This window comes from Callospermophilus lateralis, unplaced genomic scaffold (assembly GCF_048772815.1).
Source record: "Callospermophilus lateralis isolate mCalLat2 unplaced genomic scaffold, mCalLat2.hap1 Scaffold_66, whole genome shotgun sequence".
NCBI classification, from domain to species: Eukaryota; Metazoa; Chordata; class Mammalia; order Rodentia; family Sciuridae; genus Callospermophilus; species Callospermophilus lateralis.
This window is the reverse complement of record NW_027514882.1, coordinates 3,599,219-3,613,577: the sequence shown is the minus strand read 5'-3', so window position 1 is coordinate 3,613,577 and position 14,359 is coordinate 3,599,219. Positions and strand designations below refer to the sequence as shown.

At 35.2% G+C, this 14,359-nt stretch overlaps 1 protein-coding gene across 13 annotated transcripts in view; it reads right to left on the bottom strand.

The window, feature by feature from the left end:
• The window catches only part of LOC143387505 (3',5'-cyclic-AMP phosphodiesterase 4D-like), a 200,365-nt gene extending 186,245 nt beyond the window's left edge, over nt 1–14,120 (bottom strand). For 11 of the 13 annotated variants that reach the window (XM_077108410.1, XM_077108413.1, XM_077108405.1 and 8 more), the window contains exons 1-2: nt 9,867–9,928; nt 1,425–1,518 (exon numbers count right to left, since the gene is read on the bottom strand). In XM_077108410.1, coding sequence (XP_076964525.1) covers nt 1,425–1,518; nt 9,867–9,911 — 139 coding nt within the window. In that variant the 5' untranslated portion in view covers nt 9,912–9,928. Of the gene's footprint in view, nt 1–1,424; nt 1,519–8,194; nt 8,638–9,866; nt 9,929–14,093 lie in introns of those variants that run through there. The other 2 variants (XM_077108407.1, XM_077108408.1) reach the window with 2 other exon arrangements.
• Nucleotides 14,121–14,359: the final 239 nt, after the last annotated feature.

The window sequence follows — 14,359 nt, the reverse complement described above, 5'->3', positions numbered from 1 at the left end:
GGTCTGCTGCTCCTGGGAGCCTTGTTTTCATTAGCGCCTGGGCACACTCTCCGTGCCTGACTCCCTCAGACCCTAAGTTTGTAGAGCTTGGGGCTTAGAACCCCCAGGGAATTTGCTTACCTTCTGGTAGCCACGCCCCCGGTTTCTGGTGCAAGAGACCTCAGTTGTCAGCACTGGTGGGAGCGGTAGCCAGAAGTCCCGCGCGGCGGTTTCCGCCACTCCCGCGCTGCAGCTCCTGCGCCACTCCTGATTCCCTCGGTCTGGCTATCGCACTCACAGGAGAGCTGGGATGGGTCCTTAAGTTTTCCCCGCTGTTCTATAGCTGAAAGAGCTGCGATCAGTCAAAAACAGAGATGATGATGTCAGCTCTCCAAGATGGTGGCCGCTGGCTTCCTCTGTGGTCTGACTGATGTGGAGAATCAAATTGGATGGCTTCCTTCCCTGTCTCAAGCCCAGAATTCAGCTCTGAGTACAGTATTTGCACAGCTGGCGGGAGCCTGCAGGATCCGTAGTTCTGTATCTTTGCGTTGTTATCTCAGCGTAGTTTCCCAGCGAGTACTGCAGACTCTGGCCGCGGGGCGGTTTGCTGAATAGAGCAGCGTGACCCTCCGTACGGACAAATCTCTCGCGTTTGCGCCCCAGTAGCTGATCCTTATGCGATGGAAATCCTTCCTCTAGGTTTCAGAGCACCCCAATTTTGCTGGAAATTCCTAAAAAGCTAGCTTTTAGCCATTCTACCTTGTCATTTTCCTGCTTAGTGATGCAGTACACGGGGGTGCTGCACTCCCTTCAGCGTCATCTTCCCACCCCCCTTGAAAGTAAATTTAAATCAAGGATTTGTTCAAATTACTGATTTTCACTTATTGGACTTTCTTTCTGCTGATGAGGTAGAGGGGCTGCCCCAGAACATCATACTTTCAGCTATTATTAGCACACTGTTCTTTAGCAGTTGCACTGTACTTGCTCAACAGATTGCCAGGCGTGGTATGCATTAGACAATCAAGTCATCAAGGGCGGGACTATTTCTAATTTATCATTAAGTACCTAGTGCCCAGCCAGGGAAGCATTTAAGAAAAATTTGTCAAATGCATGTGTAAAATATTTTAAAAAATACATTGTGCTCTTCTGCATTATGAAAAAAAAAAAGCTGTCTAGGGATGTAGCTCAGTGGTAAAATGTTTGCATGTGAGAAGACCTGAATTTAATCCCTGGCACCACTGAGTAAATAAAAAAATTTACTTTGTTACTTTATATATTCTAAGGCTTAGAAGTTTATAGTATCAATTTATTAAGATAATAAATACAATTGGAATTTTTGACACTTATTTGGTTTACAAAATGAGTTGGTGCTTCAATCCCTCTCCAAAAACCAACAAGCAAATAATTCAAAAGAAAAATTTTAAGCTGCATGGAGTTACTCTCACCTAAGAATGTGTTTGATATATACTCCGACACTTGGTTTCCAGACCGGCTCATTTCAGAGAGATGGGTGAGCTCCCGATTAAGCATCCTTTTAAACTGAAAAACCAAAGGGTAAAATGAAATAACAGAAGAGGAAATTTTAAGTGAAATAATATAAGCATATCCTGGGACACAGAAAGTTACATCGCCAAAATTTTAAATTGCCTTGACAATTTAGAGGAGAACTCTTCAACAGAATCTTCTGCAATCATAGGAAGGAACCATAATCTGTGTCGTTTGTGATAGTAGCTGCCAGGCACAGGTGGCTGCCACACACTTGAAATGTGGTCAATGTGAACAAGAAACAGAAATTTGGATTTCATATAATTATCCTCAATTTAAATAATGTGTGGCTGGTGGCTATGACATTGAATAGCACAGATTCTGACAATCAATGACAATTAATAGTAAAAACAATTATACACTTTAAATGTATTATTGGTATTTAGATAAAACTATAATTTATAAGCACACAAAAGTGTTTTCACATGACTAAGCATGGTATATTTTTATCATTTGGTTTATCATTACCAGAAATGAATATATAAATAATATTGGTCAAAGGTTAAAATCTGATATTTTACCCCAAAGAAAACTTTAAAAGATTTTAGTACTTTTTGGGAATTGTGGAAAAATAAAACTTAAATAAATACTACATAATATATTCTTTAAAAAAATTTTTTCAAGTAAAAAGTACAAGGCTTATGGGGTTCTCAGCATTCACAGAATTTGACAACCCAATTCCCAAGTCATGAAACAACAAACAAAAACCCCATCAATTTTCATTATTGTATTTTATTACTTTGCAACTTGTTTTACTAAAGCTACAGTGCTTGTTTTATCCAAAGACACCACGCGGCATTGCCAACATTTTCAAAGATTTGATACTTCCCTGCACATCCGCTGCTTTTTTTAAAAAAAATCTTTAATAAAATGTTTTTATTCTTTTACACTTAAACACATTTAAATTTTGTCTAATCATGTATGCTCAACAGTTATACATGGCTAGTGGCTAATGTACAACTTAGAGATTTCAAAATGCATCCTTGGTTTATTACAATCTAATATATATAATGCATTTACTATTTCCAAAAAAAGATAGAACCTTAAAAATTTATACCCTTCCTGTTTTTTATGTTTTTATTGCAATTTATAAATACCATAACTATTATGCCCACTGTTTTTCAATTATATTTGGCCACATATTTGCCATTTAATTTTAGCTCATCATTTCTTCCTGCCTCAGTTTTTTTTCTTCTGTCAAATATTTGGTGCTTAAAGAACTACTTTTATATTTCTTTAAAGCAGGGGAATTGATGGCGAATTCTCTTATGTGTTCTCCTCTTCCTTGAAAGTATCTTTATTCATATTAGAAATTTTGAAGGCTAATATTGCTAGGTAAAAAATTCTAAGTTGACATCTATTTAACTTCAGCCTTTTTGAGTTGTTATTCTACCTTTAGCTTCCATTGTAACTATTTTGAATGCTTTTCCTTTAAGGGTATTGCTTCCTGTTGAATCTGGACATTAAGTCTATGGCCATACAACCTTGAACATTTCCAACCTCACCTGTATCAGAATGTTAAGATTTTCTTTTGCCACCATTTTTAAAAAGGTATTCTATTAGGATCACAGATGTATTTATTCTTCCTTGAATACATCCTCTCTGGAGTTTGAGGATATTTTGTGTATCTTTGCCTTAATGTCTTGTGTCAACAATGAAGATATTCAGCTAGCAGTTAACACCTCAGATATTTCTTCTAAAATATTTTCTCCTTTCTCCTTCCCTCCAATCTGTGCCTCAAGTTTTATTATAGACACATTCTATATTATTTTTCCTTGTTGCTATTATTTTATATTTCTTTATTTCTGTGTGAATATATTCTACTTACTTTGCAACTTATTTTGATATGTATTCCGACACTTGGTTGCTATTATTTTATATATATATAAAACATATAAATATATATATATATATATATATATATATTAACATATAAATATATATATTTATTGATATATATATTATTTTATATTTCTTTCTGTGTGAATATATTCTACTTACTTTGCAACTTATTTAGTTTCCTGTATACAATACTGTGTCATTTCTAATATGATCACAAACTCATTTAATCTTAATACCCATATATATAGCAACTCAACTGTTGGAGTACCATACCCTTAAGCATCTTTAGACACTACTCTTGGCATTTTCATTCCCCTTAGGTCATCTCTTAATAAAGAATTGACAGTACTGAAATAGTAGTCGCTTCTTAATATGTCTTCCTTTGACTTTGAAAACAGCCAAAATAGGCTTTTTAAATATGCTTTTAATATTTCTCTTAACATAGAGAAACAATACATTTTTCAATATATAAAGTAACTGCTATTAGATACTTGACCAAAGCCAGGTACATCATTCCTTATCTTTAGCAGCCTTTAAGTGGTTGAGCTTCACTAGAAATTCTCATTTAAGTCTGGAGAAGAGCAGTGAATTTATCTTTTAGAAATGTTTGAAATGCAATTATTTCTCAGTGTTGAATTAGCTTATTTAGAATATTCAAAATGTACTGCTTCTCTACATAATTGTTACAAAGATGATCTAACTCAATGTAGTTAAATCTCTCCAAAAGTCAATCTTATTGATCATCTAAATTAGGCATAAGGATTGAACTCTCCCTACTAAGTACTGCAGAAGGTCATAACAACAACAAATCAATAAACTGCTGGACACAGTAATGCATTCTAGCACTGCTGGCTGTCAAAAACGAACTGGTCAAGATAAATACAAGTTATAGTTGTCAATTCACAGGTCTAGGAACCTTATTCTCAAACTCAGGAACACAATGGTTACCTTCTTACTCTAGTTTCTTTTTGTAACTTCTTGTTAATTATAAAATGCACATGTGATAGAAAACCCAGAATGCTATACAGAAGAAAGCAAGAAACCATGTAAATCCATTACTTAGAAATAATCGCAATCAGTTATATGTTCTTCTATGCCCTTTTTTAACCTATGTGAGATTTTTCAATTAAAAATTGGCATCATATAACATAAAACATGGTTGCTTCTTGTTTTCACTTAGCGTTTTATAGTATCATCTACTAGAAAGGCCTTCTAAGAATATTCGTAAGATGTTTGCAATACTGTTCAATTGTTTTTCTGTCCATCTTATTAAATTATGTATCCTTGAGTAAATTATGGGTTACTGATTAATTAAGCTAATGGAAAGTGTCTTTTATTTAGTCTGGCACATAACAGTCGCTTAACTTATTTGAGTTCTTTTTCCTAGCCCTCTTTTTGATACTCAGTTCCTATTTTTGTGTATTTTTAAATTGATATTAATTTTTATGATTGAAGAACATGCACTTGAAGAACTTGATTATAGGTATGACTAGCTAGCCACCTCTTTATCCAATCCCACAAAAGAATTTAAGAAAAAGACATAGAGGAAACTATGTTCAAAAGCATACTATATCATAGATAATCTCACATTGGAGAGTGGACAACACATCTTGCTTTACAGATGAAATCCACATTTGAAAACATCCATTAAATAGAAATACAAACACACACACACACACACACACACACACACACACACACACACTTAAAGGACAGTCTGCTATTAACATTTGAAGCATGCATTCAAGTAAGTATCTCTTTGACTAGACATTGTCCCTGTCATAAGCTGCAAGTTGCTATAATCACATAGTCCTTTTATGTAAAAGGTGTGAAATAGGCAGTACTTTCAGCCTCTGCCAGCCCCTCAGCAGTCCGTACAGAGAAGGTGTCCACCTGCACTTTGTCAATGTAACTAAACACTAAATCTTCTGGGGCAAGTGGAAAAAATAGATGAGGATCCAGGTATTCACAGACCCATCTTTTAATTTGTGCACAAGCTCTAACTTAGAAGGAATATATTGCCATATGCACAAATAGAAAAATATTTGTTACCTGCAAATTTGGGACACAAATTACTGATGCATAATTTTTCTGGTGATTAAAATATATAATTCATCAAAAATAGCCAGTTATTACAGATAAATAAAGCAAAAAATGCCAGAGAATCTATTGTGTAGACTGAATAAATGAGACTGCATATTCCATTGGATATTTCACATCACACACATTATGCCCAGACTATTCTTTTGTTTTTGTTCAAAACAGAAAATCCTGGGTTGGAGAAATCCATTATCACACATCTGTCTCTCTACCAAGGTTTGCAAGGTGCTCCAAAAAAGTCAACATTTAATTTTATCATAATTATAACTGACAGTATTTGAAGCAACCTCTCTCTTCCCAAAGGAAAGAATTGTGAGGGATTTCCTACAGAGTACTGTCAAAGCATCCATTAAGTTAAAACATAAGGATATTTCCTAAAAGGAATAAAAATCATTTTACTATTTGGCTATTACACAAAACTTTCAATCCAGGGAAACTAAATTAATAACCACAAAAATCACCACAATTGCTTTCTCAACTATTAGCTGATCTTACCAATTGGTTTTGGAGTGTATAGCCTGATGTACTAAAGAACCATATACTAAAGAATTCAACAAAAATTTTAAAATCTAAGTAGAATTTCTCTTATTTTGAGATAACTCTGTAACATTTACTAAAATAACTACATAAAAATTACCATGACTGGGTAAAAAATGATGATTTTAAAAGTTAATAAAATGTATTCTTCTTGAAATATCACATTTCTTGATTAATAGATTTAAAAGACACAAAACACTGAACTGATTTTCAATTAAAAAATGGTTGCAATTTAATTGAGCATTTAGTTATTTTTAAAGTAGCCTCTAAATATTTTCTGCTTGGGAATTTCTTGTTAGTTTTTAATTAAGTAATTAGAAAATAAAACAGAATCATGGTTGCAATGAAGAAAAACATGAGGAAGATTTCTAAATCCTTTGTTTTCATTAAGCGTCAGAATATCTGTGAGTAGCATTTAAAAGGCTTAAAGGAAAGTGAAAATGCAAATCCGAATGGTGTGTTTTACATTTGAGAACTACAGTTCTATGGTTTACATTCAAGATTGTATTTAAGTTCTATATTTAAGATTGTTAGGGCTGGGGCTGTAGCTTAGTGGCAGAGCGCTTGCCTAGCATGTGTGAGGCACTGGGTTCAATCCTCAGCACCAAATAAAAATAAATAAATAAAGGCACTAGGTCCATACACAACTCCAAAAAAAAAACCTTTAAAAAAAGATTAAGAAAACAAATTATGTCCATCTCATTCCACCATCCTTACCCTAAGTACATGTATGAAGATATGAATGGTGTGACTCCACTTTGTGTACAACCAGAGAAATGAAAAATTGTACTCTATATGTGTGCTATGAATTGGAATTCATTCTGCTGCCATGTATAAAAATTAGAATAAATAAATAAATTAAAGAAACAAAAATATAATTAAAATATTTTAAAATATAGTCCTCTGAAATCCTGAATCCTGCCACTGTGCTACTGTATATATATTACATATCCTCCTAGTATACATACAAGAAGGTGGTACAGCTAAAACAGAAAGAAAATGCTTATATTTAGCTATAATGTTCTGCTAAAAAATCATTTAATTTGCTGTTCTGTGACAAGTTTGGAATACATCAGTATCAAAAGCTACTTAATTTAAATTGGCTGCATAAAAATAAAATCTTCAAAATGCATAAGACCATGTCTGTATATTTAAATTCTTGGAAATATTGTTCATATCCAAAATATAAACATGAAGCCTTCAAAAAAATGATTCAAATATGAACTGGCTAAAAGCTAAGAGATAAATTGAGGAGTGAGGGGGATTATGGGTGTTTTTTTTGTGTTACATTTTATACTTTTCTGTATTTAAAAAAAGTAGCCAGGAAATGCTTAGCAGAATTCACATAATGAAAATCTATATATTTAAAAACATTTTAAAAATCTGGATCTTCCATAAATTTAAACATTTAAATATTTTCTAAAAATTCAAGAAAATCTCAAAAGTAAAGGGGGAAATGTCCTTTAAAATAATCAAAGAAACAGATAAAATATTTCAAACTTCAAGTCCTTAAAGTAATGGAAAAATGAATCTTTAAAAATGTGTGCAATTGCCTCAATAATCAAGGCTGAGCCTCACTTTCTGAAGTGATACTTCACCCAGAACTGAACTAAGTTTTTCTACCTTTCACAACCATCATGGAGGTAGAACACCATGCTATCATTACCACAGAGCAGGCAAAAAGCTTGCTAAATATGACCACATTCTTATTAAATTCAGTGTATTAATTCACTTCTTGAGATTAACAAAAGCATCATCATCATACAAACTTTTTAAATAATTTTACACTAATATAATCAATTTTTATTTGAGACAAATATCAGTTAAATATTCAATGTCAATTTTTAATGTAATCTAGAGCTGTATATCCAAAGATGGAAAAAAATATCTTTGTCATTTTAAGTAGTACAGGCATTTAGCAAGAGCCATAAATTAACTGTATAAACATAAAGTGTTACATGTTAATTGGAATCCATAAATCAGAATAGGAAATTTGGCTAAAAATTATTTGCAAATGAATTTATTTAATTACCTTGATATTTTAAAGCACAATACAAACTTATACCATATGACAAACAGAAGAATCACACACCCCTTGTGTTTTAGTCCCTAAATTTCTCTTAATCTTCTACAAAAGATAAGAAAAAAGGCAAAACCTTTTTTTTTTAATATGGTCTTTCATCCTCCTTACCTTCTTTGAAGTGTTCAGCCTTGTTTGATCACTCTTAACACTTTCCCTGAACTCCCAGGGTCCTGAACTTATTTTCTTTCCACTGCTCTGACCATCCCTTCTTTGCCTTCTTCTATTAATCCCCTAACTCAGGATCTCCACAGACTCTCTCCCAGGCCTACACTCTTGAATGACTACTTCTAAGTTGAACATTAGTACTGTATTTCCAAAAATATAATACTCTTCCCTTTCAAATGTCCTGCCAGTCACGTCAAACTTTTTCAAAACTATGAAACATTTTTCTATTTAAAGTAGTTCTTATCATAACTAACTCCCATTGCAGTCAGGGCGCCCATGTTGCTTCCAGTGTCTCAGATGAAATCCGTGACTCCTATCATCCAATAGGTGTCTCATGTGAGTCACACACTGTCACACATAAATCATCTAACTGAATCCTCGAGTAACCCTGACATGTTCCCCTCTACCACATTACCTTCTCTCCTTCACTCAACATTGTGACCAAGTCCTATCTTTAATAAAATGCTACTACTTTCCTTTTGTTCCTTTCTATTCCCACTTCCTTCATATCAATCCAAATACTTAAAAGAGTAAAATAGAAAATACCTTCAACTTCCTTCCCTCCAATCTCTTATTTCCACATAAACAAGACACTTTGAGAGAAAAAATGAATTTCCCAAATTCACCCAGCACCTGGACTCTAATCCTAACTTCTAAATTGGTTAGTGCAGCAGCTAATCTGCAAAAGACTCCTAATGAGTCACACCACTCCACTATGCTGAATCTGTCCTGGCTTGTATACCCACATGATGATGCATGACTGCTGAGGCTAAGTCACAGAGGCCTTGAGCTTTCACCTTGCTTTCTTTTTGAATTTGCTATTGGAATCCCTGGGCTGATATGTAGGAAAGTATGGTGTGGGGGATATGGAGAGATTGTGCCTGCCTAAAAACAAGCACACACATCTGCCCAGTCACCAACCAGACGAGAGATGAAGAAGCCATCCTGGTCATGCAGCCCAGCTTAGCTTTCAGATGACTCCAGCCCCATCCACTACCTCACTGCAACCACAAAGAACCCCAAATAAGAATGTCTAGCCATGCCCACAAAATCATGGAAACTAGTAAAAATAAATTGTATTTCAAGTTTGAAGTGATTTATTATATAGCAATCAATAGTCAGAACAGTTAGGAGGATTAAATGAAATGTGTAACTCTACATCATGTACAACTAGACAAATGAGAAGTTATACTCTATTTATGTATGATGCATCAAAATGCATTCTACGTGCACACATAACTAATTAGAATAAAATAATAAAATAATATATGCAAAGCACTTGAAATAATGATATATAATAAAACAAATAGATATCAGATGATATTGATAACAATAATTCCATTATCATACCAACATTTTTAAAATATTGTCTTAGTTGTAGACAGACACAATATCATTATATTATCTGTTTTTATTTGAACCCAGTGCCTCACACATGCAAGGCAAATGCTCTACCAACTGAGCTACCACCCCAGCCCCATACCATCATGTTTTAACTCTCAGATTACTACTTCTTTTCTTAATATACCTTGTTTCCTTTGATCTGCATCATGTCACTCTGTGTCTCAGATCTGTAATTCTGTCATTGAATCCCCACTATTTTCTTGTTTCTGACCTTTCCCCCTCCAGGGCCATGCTGATTTCCATTGCCAGACCTCATTTCCTCAAATCCAGCCTCAGCCTGTAACTTCAAAGCTAGTAACCTACCACCTACTTCCTTCCATCTACATTCCTCTGTGGGATCCAGATTGCTGCTCCTAATCCCTAAATGCAAAACTGTTTTCAGCTGCTCCTTCTGTTCCTGGAAGGCTAGAATTTCACCTGTCTCTTGGACCAGCAGCCCCCATTTCCCTATCTTTACTAGCTCCCTCCTCCTTCCACTCTGCCTGCCTCAAACCAGCCCTTCAAAGTCAGATTTAAGTTATTCAAGTATGTGTCAAACATAACTATTCCTGTCCTTCTCCAAATTTTAATTATCCTTTATTCACCCCTTCATATAAAAAAATACTTTTTACTAGGCTCCTACTATATGCCAACCACTGTCCCACATGCTGGGGGACACAGTATAAACAAAACACATTTTCCTACCTGGAGCTTACATGCAACAACTAAGATAGCAAGACAAAACACACCACAGGATGATAAGGGCTATGAAGAAAGAGAAAGGAGAGGGAGGCAATGAAGTGTTAGGACACAGGGGATCAGGGAAGCCTCTCTGAGATGATGGTCATCCAGAGATCTGGAGCAAGGTAATTACCCAGAGCCCTGGGAGGGGGATCCAGGCTAGGGGCACACCCAGAGCAAAGACCTCCAGGCAGCAACACACGCAGTGGTGAGCTCCCAATGCGTATCACCCCCTATCATTTAAATCCAAGTCATACTTCAAAGTGGTTCTCAGCAAGCTCAGGTTCACTGCCCTGACTCCTTGTTATCTATCCGCCAGTCGATTTTATTCTTTGACAAGCGTCAAGTTAACATTTTCTTTTTACAACAAATATTTCTTGTATCCTGAATTGAAATTCTTAATGACAATTCCTATGAATATACTTTGCTAAATATAGGCACACAGACTAAATACTCCCTCCGTAGATAATCTTTCAAAAAATAAGTAGAATGGTTTATGTCAGTAACATAAGGAGAAGTAAAAGAATTTATATTGAATAATACAAAACATAAATATTGTATACAACCATATTAAAAAATTATTAGAAGTTTAGATCTTACTATTCCTGTCTAGCTATGACCTTCAGGGACTTATTTAAATGTTTCATGCTTCAATTTAGTCATCTGGAAAATGAGAGTAGTGTCCACCTCATAGGGTTGCTGTAGGAATTAAATCAGTGCATATAATCGAAGCACTTGGAACAGTAAAAGCTACGTAAGTTTTCACTGTGATTTCTCTGATATGGAAGATGGCCATGAAAGTTACAGCAGCATGAAAATGAACACACAGAAATTATATTAGAAAGACTGTGTTTTTCTCCTGAAATGGTTAGGATTACTCTTGGAAGCCTTCTTATATAACCAAGTACAAACGTCCCTTAACATGATGCTGTTGCTGCATTACTGAAGAGCTAGTGTGGATAAAACCATGTAAAAATATTTCGTGTGTACATGTAAAAAGGAGCTGGGTTCTAGGCTCAGATTATTATAAGCGTGTTTTTCATTTACATAAACAGCTGCTGGGACTTTCATCTACATGAACAGCTGGAAGTCCTGTGGGTGGGACAGAGCAATCCTTCATGGCAAAGGACTTTCCTATGAACTTCAGGATGTCCAGTCTCCCTCTGCTCACCAGAGAAGCACCCCACACTGTGTTCCCCAAATTTTCTGAATATTCCAGTGTTAAGAATCTCTGTTCTAGTTGTTTCTATTGCCCTGAGTTCAGCCTCCACAATCAGAAGGTAGAATCATTGAGAGAAAATATATATCTTACTCTTTTTCTATATTTCTTGAGGTAGTTAATGATCACAAACACAAAAAGGTTGTTCACTGATACAGAAGCAAAAATCAGCAACATTTTTAACCACCTATAGGAGATAGGAAAGGATCAGAGGTGTTACCCTCAGCAATGTCACTGAAAACATATAAAACAAATTATATATGGCAAAACAACAGAACCTGTCTTAAAAAATGATCCCAAAATGATCCCCTGCTTCTGACTGTCCACTGCCCATTCTCTTGCTGAACACAATGGTGTCTCCATTCCACAGATTACCATCAGCAACAACATGCACTAATCCTCAGATACGTGTCAAATTTGAGTTGATTCAACTATAAATCCCTAATATGCTGCCAGAAGATTACTGCAAGTGTTAAGTAAAAAGTACCAAGGAAGATTTCCATATTTCAAGGGAATAAGAAGTCTTTTTTAAGCTCCAAGCTAAATTAAAACTCATTTTTATTTTTTTCCCATTACACAAAACATACTAGAAGCTTGTTCCTACTGCCATGGTAGGAAGAACTTGGGGAGGATTCTAGACAATCCAGAAGAGAAATTCAGATGGATCCAGAAGGTGCAACTCTTACTGTCAGACTTGACTTCTGTGGATTTTAAGCTGTCTCAAGTTATTAGACATCTATTATGCAATGAGAGTTTTATATACCTCATTTCTTATCTTTGCAAGATCTCAGTAAGATAGATACTCTGCCCATTTTAAAGTCAAAAGATGGACATTCTTAAACACTTGATAACTTGCCTCATGGGTGACAGCTGAGGCAAACCCAGTCCTCTTTCTGCCTTTGCTCACCATGGTCTGTGATGGTTCATCATCTAAAAGGCTGATGCAAGCTCTATGATCATTTATAGGAATCCAGGAGCAAATTCTTTTACCCTCAATTCTTCTGCTGAATCTACAGCATCTTGAATGAAAGAGCCATGGTTACTATCTCTGTGGTCCCATCTCCAGACAGGGTGGATCCTACCAGCTAATTGAGTTAGGAAATTGTGCCCAGATACGCAGCCCCACCTGAGTGAGACATGGCTGTGTTTGGGAATGCACTATGAACCAGACAAGGATGGGCTCTCATGCAGAGTGAGGGCAACACATTCAGAAAAGGAACTGAGGACCAGAAATTCCTGACAATGCAGTTTGAGGGGCAGCACCACAGCTAGAATTCAGATTCCTAGTTGTAATCTGCCACTCTTGAACATGCAAATGGCTTATAAACATAGATGTTGAAACAGAAAAAAAAAAAACAACTTTCCATCAGCATTCACTTCCCTGTTCCTAATAATTCTTTTGAGAATCACTACATCCCACTCTTCTTTTTCATTTTCTCAGTCCTTAATAGACACTCAGAGCAATCAGCAATCTCTCTGGAGTATTTCAGGATACTTAAATTCTATGGATGAAGTTGAATCCTTGACATATTAACATATGGTTGGCATCATTGACTTTAGAACACTGGTGGAGACAGAAAAGCCACAGTTTTTAATAGGGAGAAAGAAAAACCAAAACATGAGGTAATTGGGGTTCAGAGAAGTCAAGTGTCTTGCTCAAGGTCACAAAGCCAGAAAGTAGTAGTTCCAAAGTTTAAAATCAGGCTGTCTGGCTTCCGCCCAAAACAGTATTTCACAAGACAAACACAGAAAGTCAAGTACTGTATGTTCTCCCTTCTGTGTGGAAACTAAAAAAAGACCTGAAAGTAGAATAGTGATCACCAGGGACTAGTGAGGGGAGGAGGGGGTGGTGGTGAGAAATGGATGATTTGGTCAGTGCAGGATATATGTATGTATGTAGGGAAATATCATACCAAACTCCATTGACATGTACAATTAATATATGTTAATAAAAAACAGCATTTTGGACTTTGTTTTATGTTTATCTCAGAGTCTACACTAAAGGTCTATTAATATAATCAATTCTAAGCTAAATATTATATTATTGTACTTGAAATATTTAAGAAATATTAAGATAAACATATATTCTCTTAGATTTCTCCAACCAAAGGGATTGTCCTGGCAATAGCATTTTTTTGTAGAACTTACACTATTGGGAAATATTTTATTCTATCTACTTCTATAATTTACCTACTTTTATTTTATACCTTTCAATTTAGAATCAAGTTCTGGTAGTTATTATTAACCAAGAACCAAATTCATATAAAGTAGGGTCTCATATATCTGGTACTGTTCAGTTTCACAAATGCAAATACAATTACTTAAATGCCCCTGGAATAATTCTGAGGCAAAGTTTAACTTGAGATATTAAACATAATAGCTTTAGCAGTCAGTGTCTCTAAAAACAGTCTACCTTCAAATGTCTTAGAACTATTTTTAGAGGTTGACAAACACACAATATAGACATATATACACATACATACATAAATGCATACATACATGCTTTACCATGGTGCTGTATCCCTAGTCCTTTTTAAAAGAATTAATTTTGAGACAGTCTAAGTTGTTGAGGGTCTCCCCTACATTGCTGAGGCTGGCCTTGAACTTTGGACTCTCTGCTCTCAGCCTTTTGAGTTGCTAGTGTGTGACACCACATCCAGCTATCACCAATATTTTAAATCACGGGATTTTCAATCTATTTGCACATTAGAAAAACTGTATATAACTTTGATTAATGCTAAAACATGAAGAAACCTCAAATAAAT